Here is a 19,760-nt window from a genome sequence, read left to right as displayed (position 1 = left end):
TCACTCTGACGAAAAGAAATTCAAATCGCGCAGGCTGACTTCTCTATGGATAAAAATTGTTCGATGAGAAACTGATAAATGAACTTCATAAGCCTGTGACGCTCCATGTACCTTTGAACGTGCAATAAAAACTCATACATTACACACTACAATTCAAGTGAATAAATCTTATAAATTAAAACTGATACACGGTATTTCACTAAAGCTTATGAAACTAATAAGAAGCTCCCTCTTCAAAGGCATCAATTCATTGAACAATTATGAGAGTGTATTAGCTCAGCAAAGGGATTTCAAAGGAATGCAGAAATGTGAAAATTTGTAGAATTTACATTAGGAAAATTACTAGTTAACATATATTGATAATGTACCTTTACATGTATCATCACGGTATGTATTAGTTTTATTTGGGGTTATAGCCCATTGAGGATAGAACAAATCAGACAAAATTTATAAAATGGAAACAAGCGGCTTGAAAGTTTAAATTAAAAAATTTGCTGAAACGTATGTATTAGAAAAAAAAATTAGAAAACAAGATCTTAATTATAGCTTCTTCTTCACAAATTTTTAACTTTTTTCAGTTTAGAGTATGTCAATTTCTTTATTTTAGCATTGTGTTGTTTAAAGGTCATTCTCGTCCAATCCTTTAAATTGCTAAATTAAAACTCAAGATCATCTCTTTCAGTCTAGTACTTGTGAGATTTTAGATAGCTCACAAGTTTATATGTTATCAATGTAATATTTTTACTTGGACTTGACACACATGTCAAAAAAAATTATTTATCCCATCAATTAAGCAAATTGGTGAATAAATTAATCTTTTATTTAGAAACAATAGAAGAATAATTAATCCTTCATAAAGCGGTCTCAAAAAGAAAATTCTTCAAATCATTAAAACGAATGCCGATGCAATCTCAAAATGAATATGAATGCATAAAAAATCGTTTTTGCAAGTTAGTCCTTGAAAGATCTAGATAAATGACAATAACTAAAATTGAGGGCTTTCTCTCTCTTTTGGTGTCAAATTTGAGCTTGATGGTTTTGAATGATTTCCTTCGACATTTCTGACTAATCTTACTTCCTACAATGGCAAGAACACTAAAGTATGAGATCAGTTGTCAGTGTGTTTTACAATGACAAGTGCCATTTCTTTACCTCCTCGTATTAGTAGAAAAGATCCATAATCGTTGCTTAAATGTCTCTGTACTCTTTACCATTTCAATAAATCAATCATCATTTCTAATCTATAGGCTAGGAAATGAACCAACTCTAGCAAAACGTTTTATTATGTATTATCATGGTCATCTTTGAAGGATTGCACGCAGGTTAAGTCATTACAGTGCATCTTTTATTACCAAAAGACTTGATCTTCGCAAATGCGTCTGTACCATGGATTCCAAGCCTCATAGCTGAGTAACAAGTGCTGAATAAGGAAGTTGGCCCTTGTCCTTCACCATTGATCTATACATGTGAAACATGATAGTGTGTGGCAGAAAGAACTTTTTACCAGCATTGATAGCATACATCAGCTTCGCTTCTGAATTGGAGACGTCAGCCTTTGATGTGGATTTGGGTCTAAGATAGTTAATCACAATCTTGTGAAGCAAGACATTTGAGGCATTCATCCTTAAGTACGAAATCCGGCCTTCTGTCATTCCATCCCGAACAAGCTCCACAGTCACACGACCAATAGACACACTAATTGATTGGAATATCCCTCTCTCTACTCCAATCACATCAGCTAGAGTGTCCATATCAACTACATAATCCTGGTCTCTAACACTGAACGAAAATCTATTCGCATCCAAAAAGCTTAGATTTGAATAGAAATACGCAATAAGTTTTGGATGAGCCACTGTTGTCTCAGAGCAAAATCGTTCAAGTTGAAGTAAAGTAAATTTCTCTCGCAACTTCATGTTCAGAGAGTCGAGAAAATCAAAATCCACACTCCTTGGGTTCATCACCCCTCGCTTCAGTAACTTAGAGTAAAGTCGCTTATGTTCCTCAAAACGAAACAGATCTGCTCTTTTTCCTCAAATGTTCGCAGCAACACCCATTCTAGGCTTAAAATGAGTGAACATCTTTTCATCATCATTTCCATAAGGTTAACTAAGTCCTCCAACACGTGGATCACTTGGGATATTCGCAAAAGCCCTTTCTGCCGAGCCCGCAAAAGCGATTCCCAAACGTTCCGTCGTTCTTAAAAAATGGGTTTCATTTCAGTACCCTTTTTCTTTCAAAAATTCATTAATAAAGTTCAATGGAGAACCTCCATCCTTTAAGGCAGAGTAGAGTTTGAAGGTAAAAGCGGGCTTAAAAGTCCTTACAGGTTCGGCATCCTCAATAATTTCTTCCTCTGCTTGTTGTTGCTGAACATTCTGTGGTCTAGCCTGAGGAGAATAGTGCAGTTGAGAATGTTGTGGACTCTGCTGTTGCCTTGGAGATTCTTCTTCCTCGGTCAGGTCAAAGTGCGTAGGACCCTCACGCATATGCTATGGTCCCCTGCTTGCAATCCTTGAGGACTTTCTTTGAGAAGACATTATCACAGTCTTTGAGAGAGTTTCCGAACTTGATTCGCGAGAAAGATGAAAACTTTAAGAATTAAACTAGAAAGAAAAAGTAAGAAAGTGAAGTTCTTTGCTTCTAGAGTTCGTGAAGAAGACGATCAGTATATAAGGTAATCGAAACGGGGTATACAGATCGTCGTAAAAGGAAAAATAGAAAATGCCATTTTTTTAAAAAATAACTGCTTTTTTGAAAATGGATAACTGTCATTTCAAAAAGATAACTTCTTTTTCGAAAAAGAATGATTGCTATAATTACAAAAACTTGGGAAGATAACATCAATCAATTGCATATTAATAAACAATCGTTCCTTTTCGAGTTTTTATCCAAACGATAAATTTGAAATAGCTTACAGTCGTAATTCTTGATCTTCTGAGTCTGAGTATATTTAGACTTTTATCCCTGAATCTGAGCTTCTTCAGACTTTAAGATATTAAATCTGGATCGAATAGACTCAAATTGACTTTTCTCCAGTGGTTTTGTAAATATGTCCGCCGGCTGATTCTTTGAGTCAATGAATTGAATCAAGACTTCTCCATTTAGAACATGGTTTCTAATAAAATGATGTCAAATCTTTATGTGCTTTGCTCTAGAATAAAGAATTGGATTCTTGGTGAGATTAATCGTGCTGGTGTTGTCACATTTGATCTCAGTGCATGAATTTTCGATTCTAAAATCTCTTAATTGTTGTTTTATCCATAAGATTTGAGAACAACAACTTCCAAGAGCCACATACTCTGCTTCTGCTGTTGAAAGAGCTACAATACTTTGCTTTCTTGAAAATCAAGATACTGTCCTGTTACCAAGTAATTGACAAGTGCCCGGGGTGCTCTTTCTATCAACTCTGCATTATGTTAGATCTGCATCTGAGTATCCAAAGAGAGTAAAGTCTCTTTTTTTAGGATACCATAGACCTAACTTAGAGGTTGTTGCAACGTATTTGATGATGCGTTTCGTAGCACTTAGATGAGATTCTTTGGGATCTGATTGAAATCTGGCACAAATGCAAACAATAAACAAAATGTCAGGTCTAGAAGCAGTAAGATAAAGAAGTGAACCAATGATACTCCTGTACAGCTTCTAGTTAACTTTCTTTCCTCCTTCATCTTTGTCCAGCTTCGAAGAACTTGATATTGGTATATCAGTCTTTTTGCAATTCTCCAAACCGAACTTTTTAACAAGTTCTTTAGCATATTTTTCTTGATGAATGAAAGTCCCTTCCTTCAATTGTTTTACTTGTAGTCTGAGAAAGAAGGATAGTTCACCCATCATGCTCATCTCAAATTCATCCTGCATAGACTTAGCGAATTTCTTGCACAGATTTTCGTTAGGTGATCCAAAAATAATATCATCAACATAGATTTGAACAAGTAGAAAGTTTTTACTTTCTCTTTTAATAAACGGAGTAGTGTCTACTTTACCTTTAACAAAGCCATTTTGGATTAAAAACTTACTTAACTTGTCGTACCAAGCTCAAGGTGCTTGCTTTTAAATCATATAGCGCATTTTTCAATCTGAATACAGAGTCTAGTTTCCTTGGGTCTTCGAAACCGGGAGGTTGTTCCACATAGACTTCCTCTTGGATAAATCCATTCAAGAATGCACTTTTGACGACCATTTGGAATAATCTGAAATTCTTATAACAAGCAAAAGCAAGTAGTAATCTAATTGCTTCTAACCTTGCTACTGGTGCGTAAGTCTCATCATAGTCTATCCCTTCTTCTTGCGTATATCATTTGGCTACGAGTCTTGCTTTGTTCCTTAGAACTTTTCCTTTCTCGTCCATCTTGTTCCTGAAAACTCATTTAGCTCCAATAACATATTTACCTTTTGGTTTAGGAGTCAATTCCCAGACATTGTTAATACTAAATTGCCTGAGTTCTTCTTGCATAGCTTCAATTCAGCTTTCATCAGTTAAAGCTTCTTCTATGCTTTTGGGTTCTATTTTAGAAATAAGAGCCACAACGCTAAACTCTTCATGCCTTTTGGATCTTGTACGAATCCATTTATCAATGTCATCAATAATAAGTTCTTTGGGATGACTGGACTTGTGCTTCCAGTTGCTAGTTGGTCTAACAAATTGCTGATCTTTTTCTTCATTTGATTCTTCAACGTTCATTCATTGTTGACTTTCAAAGGTCTGAGCTGCTTCTGGGGATTTAGACTTTGTAGAGTCTGGAGCAGGTTCAAATTCTTTAGGTTGAGTTTGGATTGATTGATTTTGTATAAGGTCTTGAAATTTGACATTCATCGATTCTTCCATAGATTGAGTCTTTTTGTTGTATACTTTGTAAGCTTTGCTGGTGATTGAATATCCAAGGAAGATGCCTTCGTTTGATTTTTCTTCAAACTTACCAATTCGATCATTTGCATTTTTCAATATAAAACATTGCAACCAAACACATGAAAATAGGAAACAATTGGCTTCTTTCCTTTGAACAATTCATAGGGAGTTTTCTCCAGAATAGGCCTTAAGAAGACTCTATTAATAATATAACATGCTGTAGAAACTGCTTCAGCCCAAAAACGAGAAGAAATGTTGCTTTCAATTAAAAGTGTTCTAGCCATTTCTTGCAACGATCTGTTCTTCCTTTCCACAACTCCATGTTGTTCGGGAGTGTATGGAGAGGAGAACATATGCTGAAAATCAGATTCATCACAGAATTTAGCAAAGTCTTGATTTTCAAACTCACCTCCATGGTTTGTTCGTATACTCAAAATAACATACCCCTTCTCATTCTGTACTTTCTTAGCAAACTTTATAAAATAAGAAAAAGTTTCAGACTTACTTGCTATGAAGTATACCCAAGTAAATTGTGAATAATCATCCACTATTACTAGGCAATATTTCTTTCCACCAATACTCTGAGTCCTAGTTGGTCCAAAGAGATCCATATGTAGGAGCTGCATCACACGATTAATGAAAACTTGATTTATTGGTTTGAAAGAACTTCTAACTCGTTTTCCCAACACACATGGTGTGCATAATTCAGATTTTTGGTATGTCAGATTGGGTAGTTCACGAACAAGCTTCTTTGAAGAGATCTTGACAATTTGCTTCATGTTGATGTGGTCAAGTTTTCGATGCCAGAGATTAGCTTCCTCTTGAATTGAAATTAGACATTGAGATTTTTCTGGTTTGATATCCAAAAGATAGATGTTCCCATGTCTTCGCCTCGTGAAAGTTTGAGAGAAGTCTTTACTAGTTCCCGAACATGTTCCTTCTTGAAAATTGATTTTGAAACCTGTGTCGCACAATTGGCTGATACTCGGCAAGTTGTAATTGAGTCCTTCTACTAAGGAGACGTTGTTGATTGTGAGACTTACAATCTTTACTGTTCCGCATCCGACAATTCTTCCTTTGCTGTTTCCACCAAAAGAAACTTTTCCACCATTAACTTGCATAAGCTTTATGAACCACTTGAATCTCCTGTCATATGTCTTGAGCATCCACTATCCAAGTACCATTTGACTTTTTTCTTGATAGTAACATGCATTTAAAAAAAAAAAAAAAACTCAAGCTTTATTTGGTACCCACACTTTCTTGGGTCTAATGGAGTTAATGCAATATACAGTTTTTGCCCAATCTTTCTTAATAGGTCTCCAAACCATATGACATTCTTTCTCAAAGTGTTATGAGTTGTTGCACTTAGAACATTTAAGAGCACTACGGCCAACAGGTTTTATAAAGACTTTTTGAAAATGATTTCTATAGAAGGCTTTTGTAGGTCTTTGTTTGATTCTTTCCTTTACTTTTGGAAAATCAATTAGAGGAATGGTTTCAGAAGTCATTCCCAAACCTGATTTGTTAAAGTAACGTCTTTGTGCTGAAAAAATCTTTTCTAATTTCTCAAATCCTATAGAAAACCTTTTTAAAATACTTGAAATATCATTCTTTTGAAAGAGAGTCTGCATTTTCTTTCAAAGTAATAAAACTTTTATCTAAATTTTCGAACTTTTCTTTCCAAACAATCTCATGTTGCTTCAGTGTAGAATTTTCCCTTTTTAGTTCGGAAATCCTCTTGAGAGAGGTTTTGAGACTAAGACACAGTTCATCAATATATTTAGAGACTTTAGTAGGAATTTTTAAATTACTTACCTCGAATTCATTGTCTGAGTCTGAGTATGTTTCTATCTCAGAGTCTGAGTCTGATTCTGATTTTGCTATGAAACAAATATTGGCATAATCATCATCACTCTCTTCGCATTCGGTATCACTCCAAGTTTCTACTTTGAATGCATTTTTGTATTTCTTAGCTTTTCCTTTCTTTTTCTTCAGCAATGGACAGTTGGGTCTGATGTGTCCCTTTTTCTTGCATTCAAAACAAATCACATCTTTATTGGATTCATCGTCCTCAGCTGATTTATTTTGAAACTTTTGAGAACTTTGTTTCTTCCAACTGAATCTTCTTCCCTTTTTGTTCAATTTTCTGAACCTTCTTATCATGTGAGTAAGCTCTTCATCGTCCATATCGTCTTCAGAATCTGTAACATCAAAATTATCATTAGATTTTAAAGCAATAGATTTTTTACCTTTGGAATTTGCATCTTCATTGATTTGCTCCACTTCATAAGACTGAAGAGTGCCAACCAATTCGTCAACAGAGAGTGGCATGATCATTTGGGTTTCTCTTATTGAGGTCTTTATGTGATTCCAATCTTTGGAAAGTCTACATAGCAGTTTGTTAACCTTCATGGGTCCTGAGATTGGTTGACCTTGTACTCAAGACTATTCACGATTTCTGTAAAACGACTAAACATGTCAATGATAGATCATCTTGAAGGCTTCATATTGACCGAGCATAATATTGATTCTGGTTTCTTTCACTCAATTGGTTCCTTCATAGGTGATTTGCAGCCTATCCCAGACTTCTTTAGCTGTTTCACAAGAAGATATTCTGTTATATTTACTAGGAGATAATGCACAATATAAGGAGTAAATTGCTTTTGCATCAAGAGCTTGTCTCTTGGTTATCTCTTCTTGAGTCATCTCGCTAGCCTCTACAACTTTCTTTCCCCTTTCTGGGATTGTTGCAGCTTTATGAATGATTCCTTTGTCTACCGCATCCCATTCCAGAGGATCTTTTAATCTTAAGAATGCATTCATCTTGTTTTTCCATATATTGTATTCATTCCCATCAAAATAAGGCGGTCTGGTGTTACTTTGCCCTTCAACCAAACCTGGAGCCAACATATGAGCCATGGATCTTTAACTCTGAAGTAAAAACACTTCAGTTTGAATGAGTACACAGGCTCTGATACCAATTGAAAAAGCTAGTACGAGCACCTAGAGGGGGTGAATAGGTGCGAAAACAGATTTTGCAAAATATAGGGTAAAACTTTTACTTTTAACCTGAGTCTGGTCGACAATGGACTTTGCAGAGAAAATCAAACTCTAACAATTAAATAGAGTTATGAACAAAGTAAAAGAGTTCAGAGAAGAGAATAAGAACACAAGGTTTATAGTGGTTCGGCTTAATCCAAGCCTACGTTCACTCTCCCGCACTGACAGCCCATCAGCTGGATTTCACTATGAATCAAAAGAGTCGCTACAATAACACGTCTTTGATTCCACAGTGTAGAGACTCTGCTACACTTCCTCAAGGTCTCACAAGCATCAAAACTCTCTTTTGAGTACAAATTTACACTCAACAATTGAATCGGCAAAGAACAAGGAACTTTAGATTTTGGAATTTTACTATTGCGCACACACTCGAATAACTAGAGCGTCTTCCTTATATACTCCTCCATGCCTTCATAACCGTTGACACATTCTAAAGGAGTTCTTCCAATCTACCCGTTGGACAGAATCAATTAGGAAGATCTCGAGTTACTTAAGGAATGTGATGATAGTCCACCAATCCTGCTTGCCCATACAATCAGGATTTAGGTTTCCATAAGTAGAACCTTCAAAGTATACTTCGCCAATGAACGGATCGAAATTACTTGAATTAATTTCAAAATAAATAATAGATCTTGAGATGCCATCTCCAGCCGTGAGAACTTCTTTAGCTGCTCGAATCAAATCCTTAAAGAAATACTCGATTCTGAATAAGTCTTCTTCGTCGGTCTAGAAACTGTCAATGAGGGCAGACTTTAAATCTTGAGTCTGGCGGTCTGGCGGTCTTCAGACTTTGACGAAAGAGTCTGCAAGTCTTTAGACTAGACTGATAGAAACGTTTTGTCAGCTTCAAAACAAATAAGGAAGTTTTCTCCAACAAAGTCTATGGGAGACAACTTCTTGATGATGAAAATAATAGATGGAATGATGTTGAACTGCCACATAACTTTTTTAAGACGACTTTATGCTTGACTCGTTCACAACTAACGCCATGACGTTTCATTTTGACAAAGTGGCAACCCATTTGGGTCATCCTACACTCGAAAAGAGAAGTAAAAGAAAGGAAAAAATATAGTGATAATTTAATTTTTTGTCACAATAATAAATAGGGGAGAAATCTTAATATCTTTCTTCGTCTTTATAAATATAAAACTAAAAATGGGAGTAACATCATACACTTTGCTAAATGAAAGTGGCGAAAAGGAGGAGAAGATTTGTAATACGTGTCGTGTTGTTATATGTATGTCGGTAATTGTATTGGTTCATGTCGCCATTAGAATTTTACAAATTTCATTCAGTTAACCAAAACACGTCAAAATATGTAAAGTTGCGTCGATTTAAGTTACTTGCGTTTGTGTCGTGTCTTATTTGAATGTCTCTCAATGAAAATATAGATTCAGAAGACGATTTTTGTTAAATAAGAATATATCATGTTTGAGTGATTAATTATTTGCAAGAGTTGAACAACATATAAGAGCCGTACGACAAGTCCCAGTTTTTAGACCGAGCTTTGGTCTGTTTTCCTTGCTTTCTCCCTCCAGTCAAATCAAGAATTTCTCCCTAATCAGATCGAGGATACAAGTAGTATGGTTACAAAGGAGGCCCAGTCCACATGAATAAAAGTAAATCGCAACCGCTAGTTATGTGAATTTTACATGGCTCCCATCAAAGATCAATGGCGACTGTACATTATTCATGAACCTAGGTCCATATAAATATTTTCGCTCCCGAAGGCGCTGCTAGCATCTCTCTGTAAAAATTGCTGACTTCTATGTGAGACGCAGGACATATCCCAATGGAAAAGTCTTTTATATATAGTGGTTTATATATATAAGTACATATACGTATGCCGAGAGCCTATATTCATTTCATTTCATTGCAATTGCATATACATCAGCGATGACGATTTCCCACCCACCCCCAATCTTGCTCTTCAAGCAAATCTGAGCTTTTCCTTTCCTTATTTTTCAAAGAATTTTTCTCTAATATTTTTTCCCATAAAAAAAAAAAAAAGACGCCCACGTTATCGCCCAAAGAATTATTAAACCGAAAATAAAATAAATGAAAATTTTGACTTTGAGTCAGCTGTTGTTGAACGGCACAGTAGCAAATTGTTGATCGGGGACTCGAACGATCGCATCTTCTATGTGACCTTCCTCGTTTCAAATAGCGTTGACCGGTGATTTTAAATAATGTCTCGAATTAGTGGGTAAAAAAAATAAAAATAAAACACTGACAATCAATTATTGAAAAGTAATTAAACTCATTCAATTGACATATAAATGGTCATACATATAATGCTGACTTGGTTTTTCAGTAGTTTTAAGTTTTTGAGTAAAACGATTAGTCTAACGTGATATCAAAGTATAAATAGGGGATTCGAACATGGGTACTGATTTTTATCTCTCCTGTTATTCTTGTATGGTTATGCTTGCTTTTCTATTCTCGATTTTCGTGTTAACATGATCACGTCCGCATTTGTATAGTCTAAACAAAATGACCAAAATGTGAAGGACATATGACTAATGATGCTCCATCTGCTTTAGCTTTCGTATAAGATACAAAGACTTAAATGTGAAGAAGATAATGTTGAATGCACATGTGAATTGTGTGAATGAAAGAAGTCTCATGTCGAAGGCCTACACCAAAGAGAAACAGTGAATGATACTAGTGGACCCATAATTCAATAGTTTCAAGTTTTGAGTAAAGGTGCATCTAACTAAATTATCAATAGGCTTAAGTTATAGGCCCCTTCTTAAATCTCTACCTTATAAAGGTATGGAAAATCTATGGTCCTTCCCTCAATAGTCCCGGCCACTACCATTTTCCAACGAGGTCTCTTTAAGGCTGTGTGACCGTAGGCGAGCCATCATTTGGGATAAATCAACCTAGGCGAAACAAATCTTACTAGCGTCATGCGACTTGGCCAAGACCTTCGTCGGGGTCATGAGATCCAGTTGAGACAAAAAGGAGGCAAACGAATGGTGGACTGGTAGTGGTGGATCTCACTTGGGTGGTGATGGCAGATCTCGCCGTTGGTCTACTAGCTTTCGCTAGGGACTATGTGACCTTCGTGTCACCCTGTGGAGGTGGTGCAATCCTAGTCGATTCACTCATCGAGATTGAGTGGCCCCGGGTGAAATCTCATCTGGTCACTAACTACCCTAGGTGAGCCACAACTTACCTAAGGTCACCTGACCCCAATGTTTCTAGGGTCGTGCGACCTTAGCATGGATGACCCCGGAGCACGTGGGTCTCACACTTCTCCTTTCTGCATTAGTGAATACACACTTGTCATTTTTTGTTTCTTTTTCTTTTTATGTTTTTCTCATTTTAAAAAGCTGATTTTCAGTGAGTATTTCCCATATCCTCAACCCTATTTTGCTTTAAAAAAAACTCATAAAGAAAAGCATTCACAAAACTTGCTGTAAGCACAGAGTTATAGAACTAGTCTTTAACATTGCTTTCTCTGTGGTCTTACAAAGATGCGTGCACGCAAAAGGGCTCTCTTTTTTGCCAGAGTACACTCGTAAGTTAAAAAAGTCAAAATTGATCAAACAGATTTTTCCAAAAAAGAGGAAACCCATTTCGCCTGGAGGTTAGGTAGGGACAAAATCGTAAATAAATGATCTTCCCAAAAGAGGCAAGACTGATGTCGCGACCAAATTTTCGGGGTGTGAACCACCTAGGGTTTGGCTAATGGATTGTTAAGCCTGGACTTAACTTGGGCTCTTCCAAGCTCATACAAATTCGCGACTTAAGTTCAAGTTTCTTAACATGCAAATGGATTTTATCTAAGAGTCGCCACTAATTAGTTTACGGTAGGTCGATTAGACACCTAAGTAAAATAATGGGAGGATTATTTTACTCCTACGAACCAGAGACTCTAGGTACAGGGACTTGATTACGCTAGATTTCTCTAACGCCCTTTCGGTACATTTTTCTTTTTATTTTCAAAAATATTTTTGCAGACAGTTTGGATTGATTTTAAATTTATTTTCCTAACATGTGAGGTGATCATGCGGGTGCGCAAACCATCAATTTAACATCCAAGGAAAGCAATGAATAAATTGCAAAAAAAAAAAAACTTACTTCAAAGCAACGAAAGCATCTGCAATGTTAAATTAGAATCCACATCAACAACCCTAGATATAATTTTTAATTAACACGCAATTTCTTTTTCTTTTTTTTTCACTTATTCAATGAAAATCATGCAATATGCGATGCAATATAACTAAATGGCCTAATTCTAATGTCATGCAATTTCTAACCAACTGAACCTAGCAACAATCACTAAATGACAGGCATTTCATGAACCTAATCCTACATACACATGATTTTTTTTTTTTGTATTTTTTTCATGAAAATTCGTAATTAAAAATTACTAATAATAAAAATATAACTAAAGTGAGATATTGTCTATTTTAAGTTAGGAAATAGACTAATCTGAATCCTATCTTAACTTAGAAATTTATCTTGACATGCAATTTAATTCAAAGATATTATCTAACCTAGATACCATCTAAACATGCGTTCTAATTTAATCAGAAAAGAATCTACCTATTCTATCATGCAATTCTATCTAGGAAATTTATTGCAATCTACATGATATGCAAATGCAATCTTTTTTGTATTTTCAGGATAAATAAAACAATTAAAAGATAAACACCAAATCATTTAAAATCATCAAAGATATCATACATTGTTCGAATCAGGGAACAATATCCAAATCAGCTTGATTATTTTGCTAATAAAATCGATAAATTGATCTTAAGTCTTAAAGATCAAGATATCAATTTTATTCCCACGTGATTAATTATTCCATCTAAAGCCTTATAGATGGAATAAAAAATTGGTGTGTGGTTGCGAATTAGGAAATATATCCTAATGAATATTATACCTCTTACTCAAAAAGTTTAAATTAGATATCAATCTCATCAATCTAGGCAATATGATGTTTAAATCAAATTAAGATGAGATTTTTTACCTAATTGCCGAATATACTTCCAAATCCGAATTTGTCAATGGATGGCTTGCGAACGGTGATTGCTTCGACTGAGGAACGGTTCTGGACAGTAGCTGGGGTGTCGCCGACTGCAAGATATGAATGGCGGCCGTTATTTGCACGCTTGCTAGACTCGTGTCACAAAAACGAGAGATGTGGGCTTCGTGGGAATTGGTTTGCTTGAACTTCACTGGTCAACGTGAATGGTCTGCAAAGAAAAAGAAAATGATCTTTTTATTTTTTTTATTTGCTCTTTATGTGCCCCCCACTTTCCCTTCGTTGGTGGACTTCACGCTTGCAAACGATGGCCGCAAAAACATGACGTGGTATTCATGCTAAACGGGAGATGGTAGCCTTGTTGGACCTCGGCGAAACCTGCCAAGAATGAGTACAAACGAAGCGGCCAAAGTCTGAATTAGGTAGTAATGGTTCAAGCGTCCCTAGGATGTGCTGGTTCGTGGTATCGAGCACAACAACAAGCGAGGACTACTGTGACGGTTTGCTTGGGTTGCTGTGTTCATCAGAAAAACATGCGAAAATTCAACCAAGAATACAAAACAGGCGTTGGCTGCTCACGGCCAAGGAGGACTCGTAACGCGGGTGGGGCGATTGGTGGACGAGCTGGACGTCTCTAGTTGTTGACTTCAATGCGATTTGCTACGTGGTTTTTTGCTGAGGAGCTTGCGGGCTTCTTCGCTCGATCTGCGGAATTGGTGTCGAGAAGGGCTCCGGAGTTCTCTGGGATGTTGAGGTGTCACGGGGATTGAGCGGACTGTGTGTCACAGCTTGCAGAGGATGCAACAACGGATGAGGTGTCAAGGAAGAATTGGTGTGAACCTTCTCTCTATTGCTCTCTCTCCCCGTAAGAGCTGCGGCAGCACTCTCCTTTGCTCTGCTCTGAACACACTCTCTCTCCAAGTGAAGCTCTGAATTATGGCCGCTCTCTCCTTTTCTTATTCTCCTCTTGGCTATCGTCTCTCAATGTGTTGTGGCCGTATATACCCCGAAGAGATGCCTCATTGTGGCCGTGTGTATCAATTGCTGGTGGCCCCCTCAAAACCCTACACGAGTAACCTTTTTATAGGCTAAAGATTGTTAGGGAAATCCCCTATGATGTTTTGAAGATGACAAAATAAATCAAAGGCTACTAACATGTTTAATGGTTACGTAATAGACCATGCAGATGATAGAACATGTAAAGGATATTGTCAAAGTGTGAAGACGACCGGTAAGACTGAACGTAACATATGCCCAAAGTATATTCTGAAGATTTCCAAACTTCGTGTCAAAGTCGAAGACGCAGACTTTAGTGTCAAAGTCCTGTTCTACATTAGAAGTCTGCTCACTTTGACAAATTCCAGACTGAACATGAATGATGAACCAGAAGACAGACTCTATGCTGAAGCTGAACTGGGTATAGACCTTAAAGCTAAATCTGTTCAAAAGCAGAATATGTTCAAACTCAGATTGTAAAGTCTATTGCACTCAGACTCAGATTGTAAAGTCTATTGCTATCAGACTTTACATCCAGATTCAACATAACATAATTCAAGCCCAATCATATAACGGCTAGTGATCGGGTTTGGATTCCACATCAAGATTGATTTGATTGACGATTGGATCTTGAAGATAAGAACTTTCTATACGAAGAAGCTTTACTTATGGAAACCAAGATTTCGTTTGTATGGGCGATCGGAATCATTTTGGGATTTTACCTTTGTCACTCAACGGCTACCAAATCTTCTAGATACAGAGCTGTTTGGGTATATTGGAAGACGATCCTCAAGATACTGTCCAACGAGTAGTTTGGAAGTGGAGGAGTATTTAAGGAGATGAAGGACCGATGAGCAAGTAAGAGACGAAGCGTAGAATTTATAATTCCAAAGTCTGAGCGACCTTCGATCATACACTTGTCTCTTGTGAGCTTAAACGTTTGTGATCGTGAGAGAAATACCGAAAGTGTGACTTAGTGAGATAGTGTGATCTACTACTAAGTGTTTGCACTCGAAGTTGTAATCTCTTGTTGATTGCATAGTGGAATCCAGCCAAGAAGGCTGTTAGCGTGGGAGAGTGGACGTAGGCTTGGATTAAGCCGAACCACTGTAAACCTTGTGTTCTTATTCTCTTCCTTAACTCCTTTGTTTGAAGTTTATTTTATTCCGCATATATTTGCCAAGATTTATTTTAAACACCTATTCACCCCCCTCTAGGTGTTCATACTAGCACTCTCAAAGATAAGGAATTTAATTTCCTTTTCAAATCAACATCTGCAAAGATTTCTTTTCCACACGCAATATCACTTTTTATTTTCTACATCTCCTGATTTTATCGCCTAAAGATAAGATTGCAACCCGATTTTCTTAAATTCCAAAAATCCACCGTAATATCATTTCAAATCTCATTTAGGTAATTTTTGTCATTAAAAGTAAACGGGCTCGGGCCAATTTACTTGCTTCGTGGGTTTAATCCGATCTGCCAAATTAAAGCTCAGAACCACTAATTCGAACCCACCCATTACCGATCCAATAAATAAATGCAAAATATGCAAATTAAAATAAATGCATCTAAATCTATATGCTATGCAATTAATATTTTTTCTTCAGGGATAAAATTACCCCATATTTTTTAATACAATAAATGACTAAAGGGGTTGCCAAAATTTAAGTGTCAACAATTGAAAAGTGAAAATGCTTTTGGTAATTAGCCCGAAATGGAAATGGATTTGCTGATTAGAGTGATAATGCATATTCATTTATGAGACTATTAATTAAATGTGATTTTATACCTGAATTACTCGCATAGATTTAGGTTTGCTCCCTGCCTGATTAAGAATTTGATGGAGTACTTGGGGTGTCCAAAGTTTATCTCTAGACATTTGTCCTCGACATGAAAAATAAATCATGTTTGTCGATATTAAGTCATTCTTTAGACACTTAAAATATAGAAATATGGAACTTCAACAAAATATATATATGCATCTAAGTGAATACCTTAAAATGCCGTTGGTTTAATGGAAAAAGAATGATTTGGAAGATATTTTTCCTAAGAATAATTGCTTGTATGCTTAAAATAATTAGTTAATGGAAAATTTTTTAGTATTGACGACAATTTATGTTTGAACATTTTCGTGAATCATGATATTTTTCATTTGTTCATTTTTGTAATCAACAAAAACAATCACTATTAAGAATATTTTATAAATCATTCATTTTCGAACAAGCGAAGCCAAACACTACCTAATATTTACTTAGCAAAATAAATGACACCATCCAATACTCGCAATTTTGGCATTTTTTGTTCAAAACAACATTTGGGTAAAGACTAAAAATACGAGGGAAAAAAAGAGGCTGAGGTGTGCACACACTGTTCCAAATTCGTCGGCGAGTGTCATACCCTTGCTGTACTCACTGCACTACTGCTTGTGGCAATTTAAGTTGAACCGTTGTGTTGTTTGTTTTTCTTCTAGGACAACAACAAATAGAATCAGAGCATTGTTCGTTTTTCTTCTAGGACAGCGATAACCATTTAATTAGGAGAGATGGGCTTTAGGACTACAAAACTTGAATCAATTGTTGGGTGGTCTCGACCTTTCTTACTCCAAAAGCTAGCTCCAATGATGAGGTTTTCTTTCATACTTATAAACTAACCACTAGCCTCTTCTACAATCAATGTAGGATAATCTCAACAATCTCCCTCTCACACATTGAACTTAAGTTGGAGTAAGAACAACCCGTAACTCTCTTGTATGACTATTGGATTGAGACTTTTTTGCAACCTCGGTTTTGATAATAGTGTTGGGTGGTATGGGGTCTCTCTTAGCCCAAAAACTAATTTAAATGTTGAGATTTTCCCTCACATTTAATAACCGATCACCAGCCTTTTCCACAACTGATGTAAGACAACCTCAACATCAAACTGGAGTGAGAAGCACAGCATCAAAGGTGGGTTGGAGCCATTTATTTTGAAAGGGATGAGAGTTCGAGAGACTGAATTGGATTTTGATTTGGAACGGAACAGAGGGTCGTTCTCCCTCACCTTTCGATTCTTTTTGGCTTCTTTCTAATTTTTGGATTCATTTTGCTAAGTCAAAGAAGAGGGGACCGAAACCGACCTCTCTTATCATCATCATCATCATCATCTTCATTTGGGTTATCTCATTCATTCTTGGTTAGAATTCATTTGTTCCGTCTCTCCCTCGTCGAAGTCGTCGTTTTTTTCCCTTCTGGGTCTTCTGGGGAGCTCTCGTTCCGCGTTGATTGAGCTCGCGGGAACAACGCCAATCTCGTGAGCTCCGCTCTTTTCGCGTTTTTCCCCCGTGTTATTGCGTTTCTGGTCGAGTCAACGCGTGAAGGCGTGGACTTTCTCTTCTTTTCTTGGGTTACCTCCGGGATGGGGTGGTGGGTTTTCTCATGATGAGATCTTGTTCTGCGAAATGGGCTGTTGAAGCGACCTGTTGGCTTTCTGTGAAGATTGTGGCTTCTCGGTTTTCATCGAGACTGCTAGTTTTGGTGTTTTTCCTCGTCTTGGGCAATTGTTCCATGTTCTTTTCAGCGTTTTCTGACATTTGTGTGTGTGAAAAAGAGAGAGAAAGCAAAGATTGGGTTGCTTTTTGAGTGGTTCTACTTTTTGCTCCCATTTTGCCAGTGTAAGTCGCTGCTTTAGCTTCAATGAATAAGTGAAAATCATACGCTTTTATGAGTTAAAGCTGGATTAATTTAGCTATTCCCGTTTCTTATGATCGCAGCTTCTCCGAGGAATTATGAAGTTTAAATCCGTCAGTCAAGTGAAAGTATATTATATTTTCTTTTTCTTTTTTTTTTTCATTTGCGAAAATGGGTTGTTGGCCATTCTCTTCAAATTTCCACTTGAAATCTGTTAGCTTCCTGTAAAAATTGTTTCTCCTGTGTTTTCGTCGTACTGCTAGTTTCATGTTTTTGTTCGTGGCAATTGTTCCCTTGCCTCTATCTGGTCATTAGAGATTGCGCACGTTCTTTTTTTAGCCTTTTCAACTTTTGGGTTGCAGATAAAAAGAGAGAGACAGGGAGAGACAGCCAAGATCGGGCTGCCTTTTTGAGTGGTTTTACGTTTTCCTCCCAGGTTTCGAGGGTAATTTGCTGCTGTTGCTTCTAGTGAAAATCAAAAGCTTTTATATTTTTAAAGCTTAATCGATTTAGTTCTTTAATTTTGTTATAATCATTCTATAAATCATCATCATTGAATTTCTCTGAGGATTCTGGTTCAGTCAGTGAACTTTTTCGCTCTACTTATTCTTTTCATAATATACTTTCCATAATTCCTCTTTCTGATTGCATTTTACTTGTCTGAAATGAATGATTTCTCATGGGGAGTGAAATTTTGTCTCATGAATGTTTTGGAATGTCTTTAATGGCTTGATTGTTTTAGCCATTGTTACTGTTGATGATATAGCGGAGTGAAGCTGCTTGAACATATGTTTGTGAAGATGGGTTAATTTCTTGGGTGGATTTCCGGTAAAAGGGTCTCATCCTAGTGAAAAGCGCCAAGTCCTTTCCATCTGTGCACAGTGCTTCAGTGCTTCATTCTCCTTCTTCCATATCATTTAATACCTTTTATCTGTGTGGTTAGATATTTGATGCTTTTGCAGGAGTAGGCTCGCATTGGACAACAGTGGTAGACTCATTCCTTGCACTCGAAGCAATTTTTATCAGGATCGGAAAGTGAAGATTATGCTCTTGAGGTGAAGAATAGCGATAGAGGGAGCAACGATGGCTTTCAAGCCGATTGTTTGGTACTGTCAGCCAGTGGCTTCTGGGGTGTGGGGGAGGGTTGTCCAAAATGCCTTTGGTGTGTACACTCCATGTGCAGTCGACTCTCTGGTGGTGACTGTTTCTTATGTGGTCCTTCTCGGCCTTTGCTTATATCGAGTATGGCGGACGAAGAAGGATGTCGAAGTGAAGAGGTTCTGCTTGAGGTCGAAGTTGTACAATTATCTTTTGGGGGTGTTGGCTATCTACAGTACTGCGGAGCCACTATTCAGATTGATTATGGGAATTTCAGTCTTCAACTTAGATGGACAGAAAGGCCTAGCCCCATTTGAGGTGCGTTTTTTCCGTCTGCTTTTGTTTTTTTTTTTTTTTTCTTTATTTCTTTTTTCCCCCCTTCTATTTTCCCTTTTCCCTCTGATGGGCTTCTTGTGATCTGTTATATTCACTTTCTGATGCTGCCACTGCTTTGGCATGCTATGGTGCGTGGTTATTTAATGAGTTGACGGATGGTCATTTGCCTTGGTTCGAATATGTGATAAATGCATGGCATTTTGACAAGAAGTGTATCGATGGGCATTTAATAACTTCTGCTACTGTTCTTACGATAGCATGGGAGAAAGTTGTAGGAGTTAGAATTTGATAAAATTAGGAGTAGGATTACACTTCTGAGATGCACCTCATATCCTTGTATGCCCTCTGTCTTGTCTTCTGGAGTTGGCTATAGTGATTTCAAATTGGTTATTCTACTGGATAAACAACTTTTCATAGCTCTGTATCTTACTCTCGATGTTTTTCACTGTTCCTTGCCTTATGGCATGTTCTACATTCTTGAGTATTATCATCATCATTTTTATATCACACGTTGCCTTTTTTACTTTTAAGTTCCTTTTTATGAATTGGTAATGGGTTCTAATTGGAGATGCATGTAGTAATAGGTGTCACGCCCCGAACCTCGAGCGCGTGTCCATCCCTCGGTGGCCGATAAAATTGCGACGTTCCGGGACGTGTCGCCGCCATTCATCGATAACCCTTGACAGCAACTAATACGGGATAGAAAAGCAGGAAACAATTTCACAACCAAAACACTTTTATAAACATCTTGGTTTAT

At 36.9% G+C, this 19,760-nt stretch overlaps 1 protein-coding gene across 4 annotated transcripts in view; it reads left to right on the top strand.

The window, feature by feature from the left end:
* Positions 1-19,760, top strand: part of LOC104444879 (ABC transporter C family member 2) — a 116,181-nt gene that overhangs the window by 69,689 nt on the left and 26,732 nt on the right. The window contains exons 1-2 of one of the 4 annotated variants that reach the window (XM_039312474.1): positions 17,079-17,553; positions 18,532-18,985. In XM_039312474.1, coding sequence (XP_039168408.1) covers positions 18,653-18,985 — 333 coding nt within the window. In that variant the 5' untranslated portion in view covers positions 17,079-17,553; positions 18,532-18,652. Of the gene's footprint in view, positions 1-17,078; positions 18,015-18,531; positions 18,986-19,760 lie in introns of those variants that run through there. The other 3 variants (XM_039312473.1, XM_018873917.2, XM_010058657.3) reach the window with 3 other exon arrangements.

This window comes from Eucalyptus grandis, chromosome 5 (genome assembly GCF_016545825.1).
Source record: "Eucalyptus grandis isolate ANBG69807.140 chromosome 5, ASM1654582v1, whole genome shotgun sequence".
Lineage (NCBI taxonomy): Eukaryota > Viridiplantae > Streptophyta > Magnoliopsida > Myrtales > Myrtaceae > Eucalyptus > Eucalyptus grandis.
Note: the sequence above shows the minus strand (reverse complement) of the source record. Positions and strands in the feature narration are given on the sequence as shown.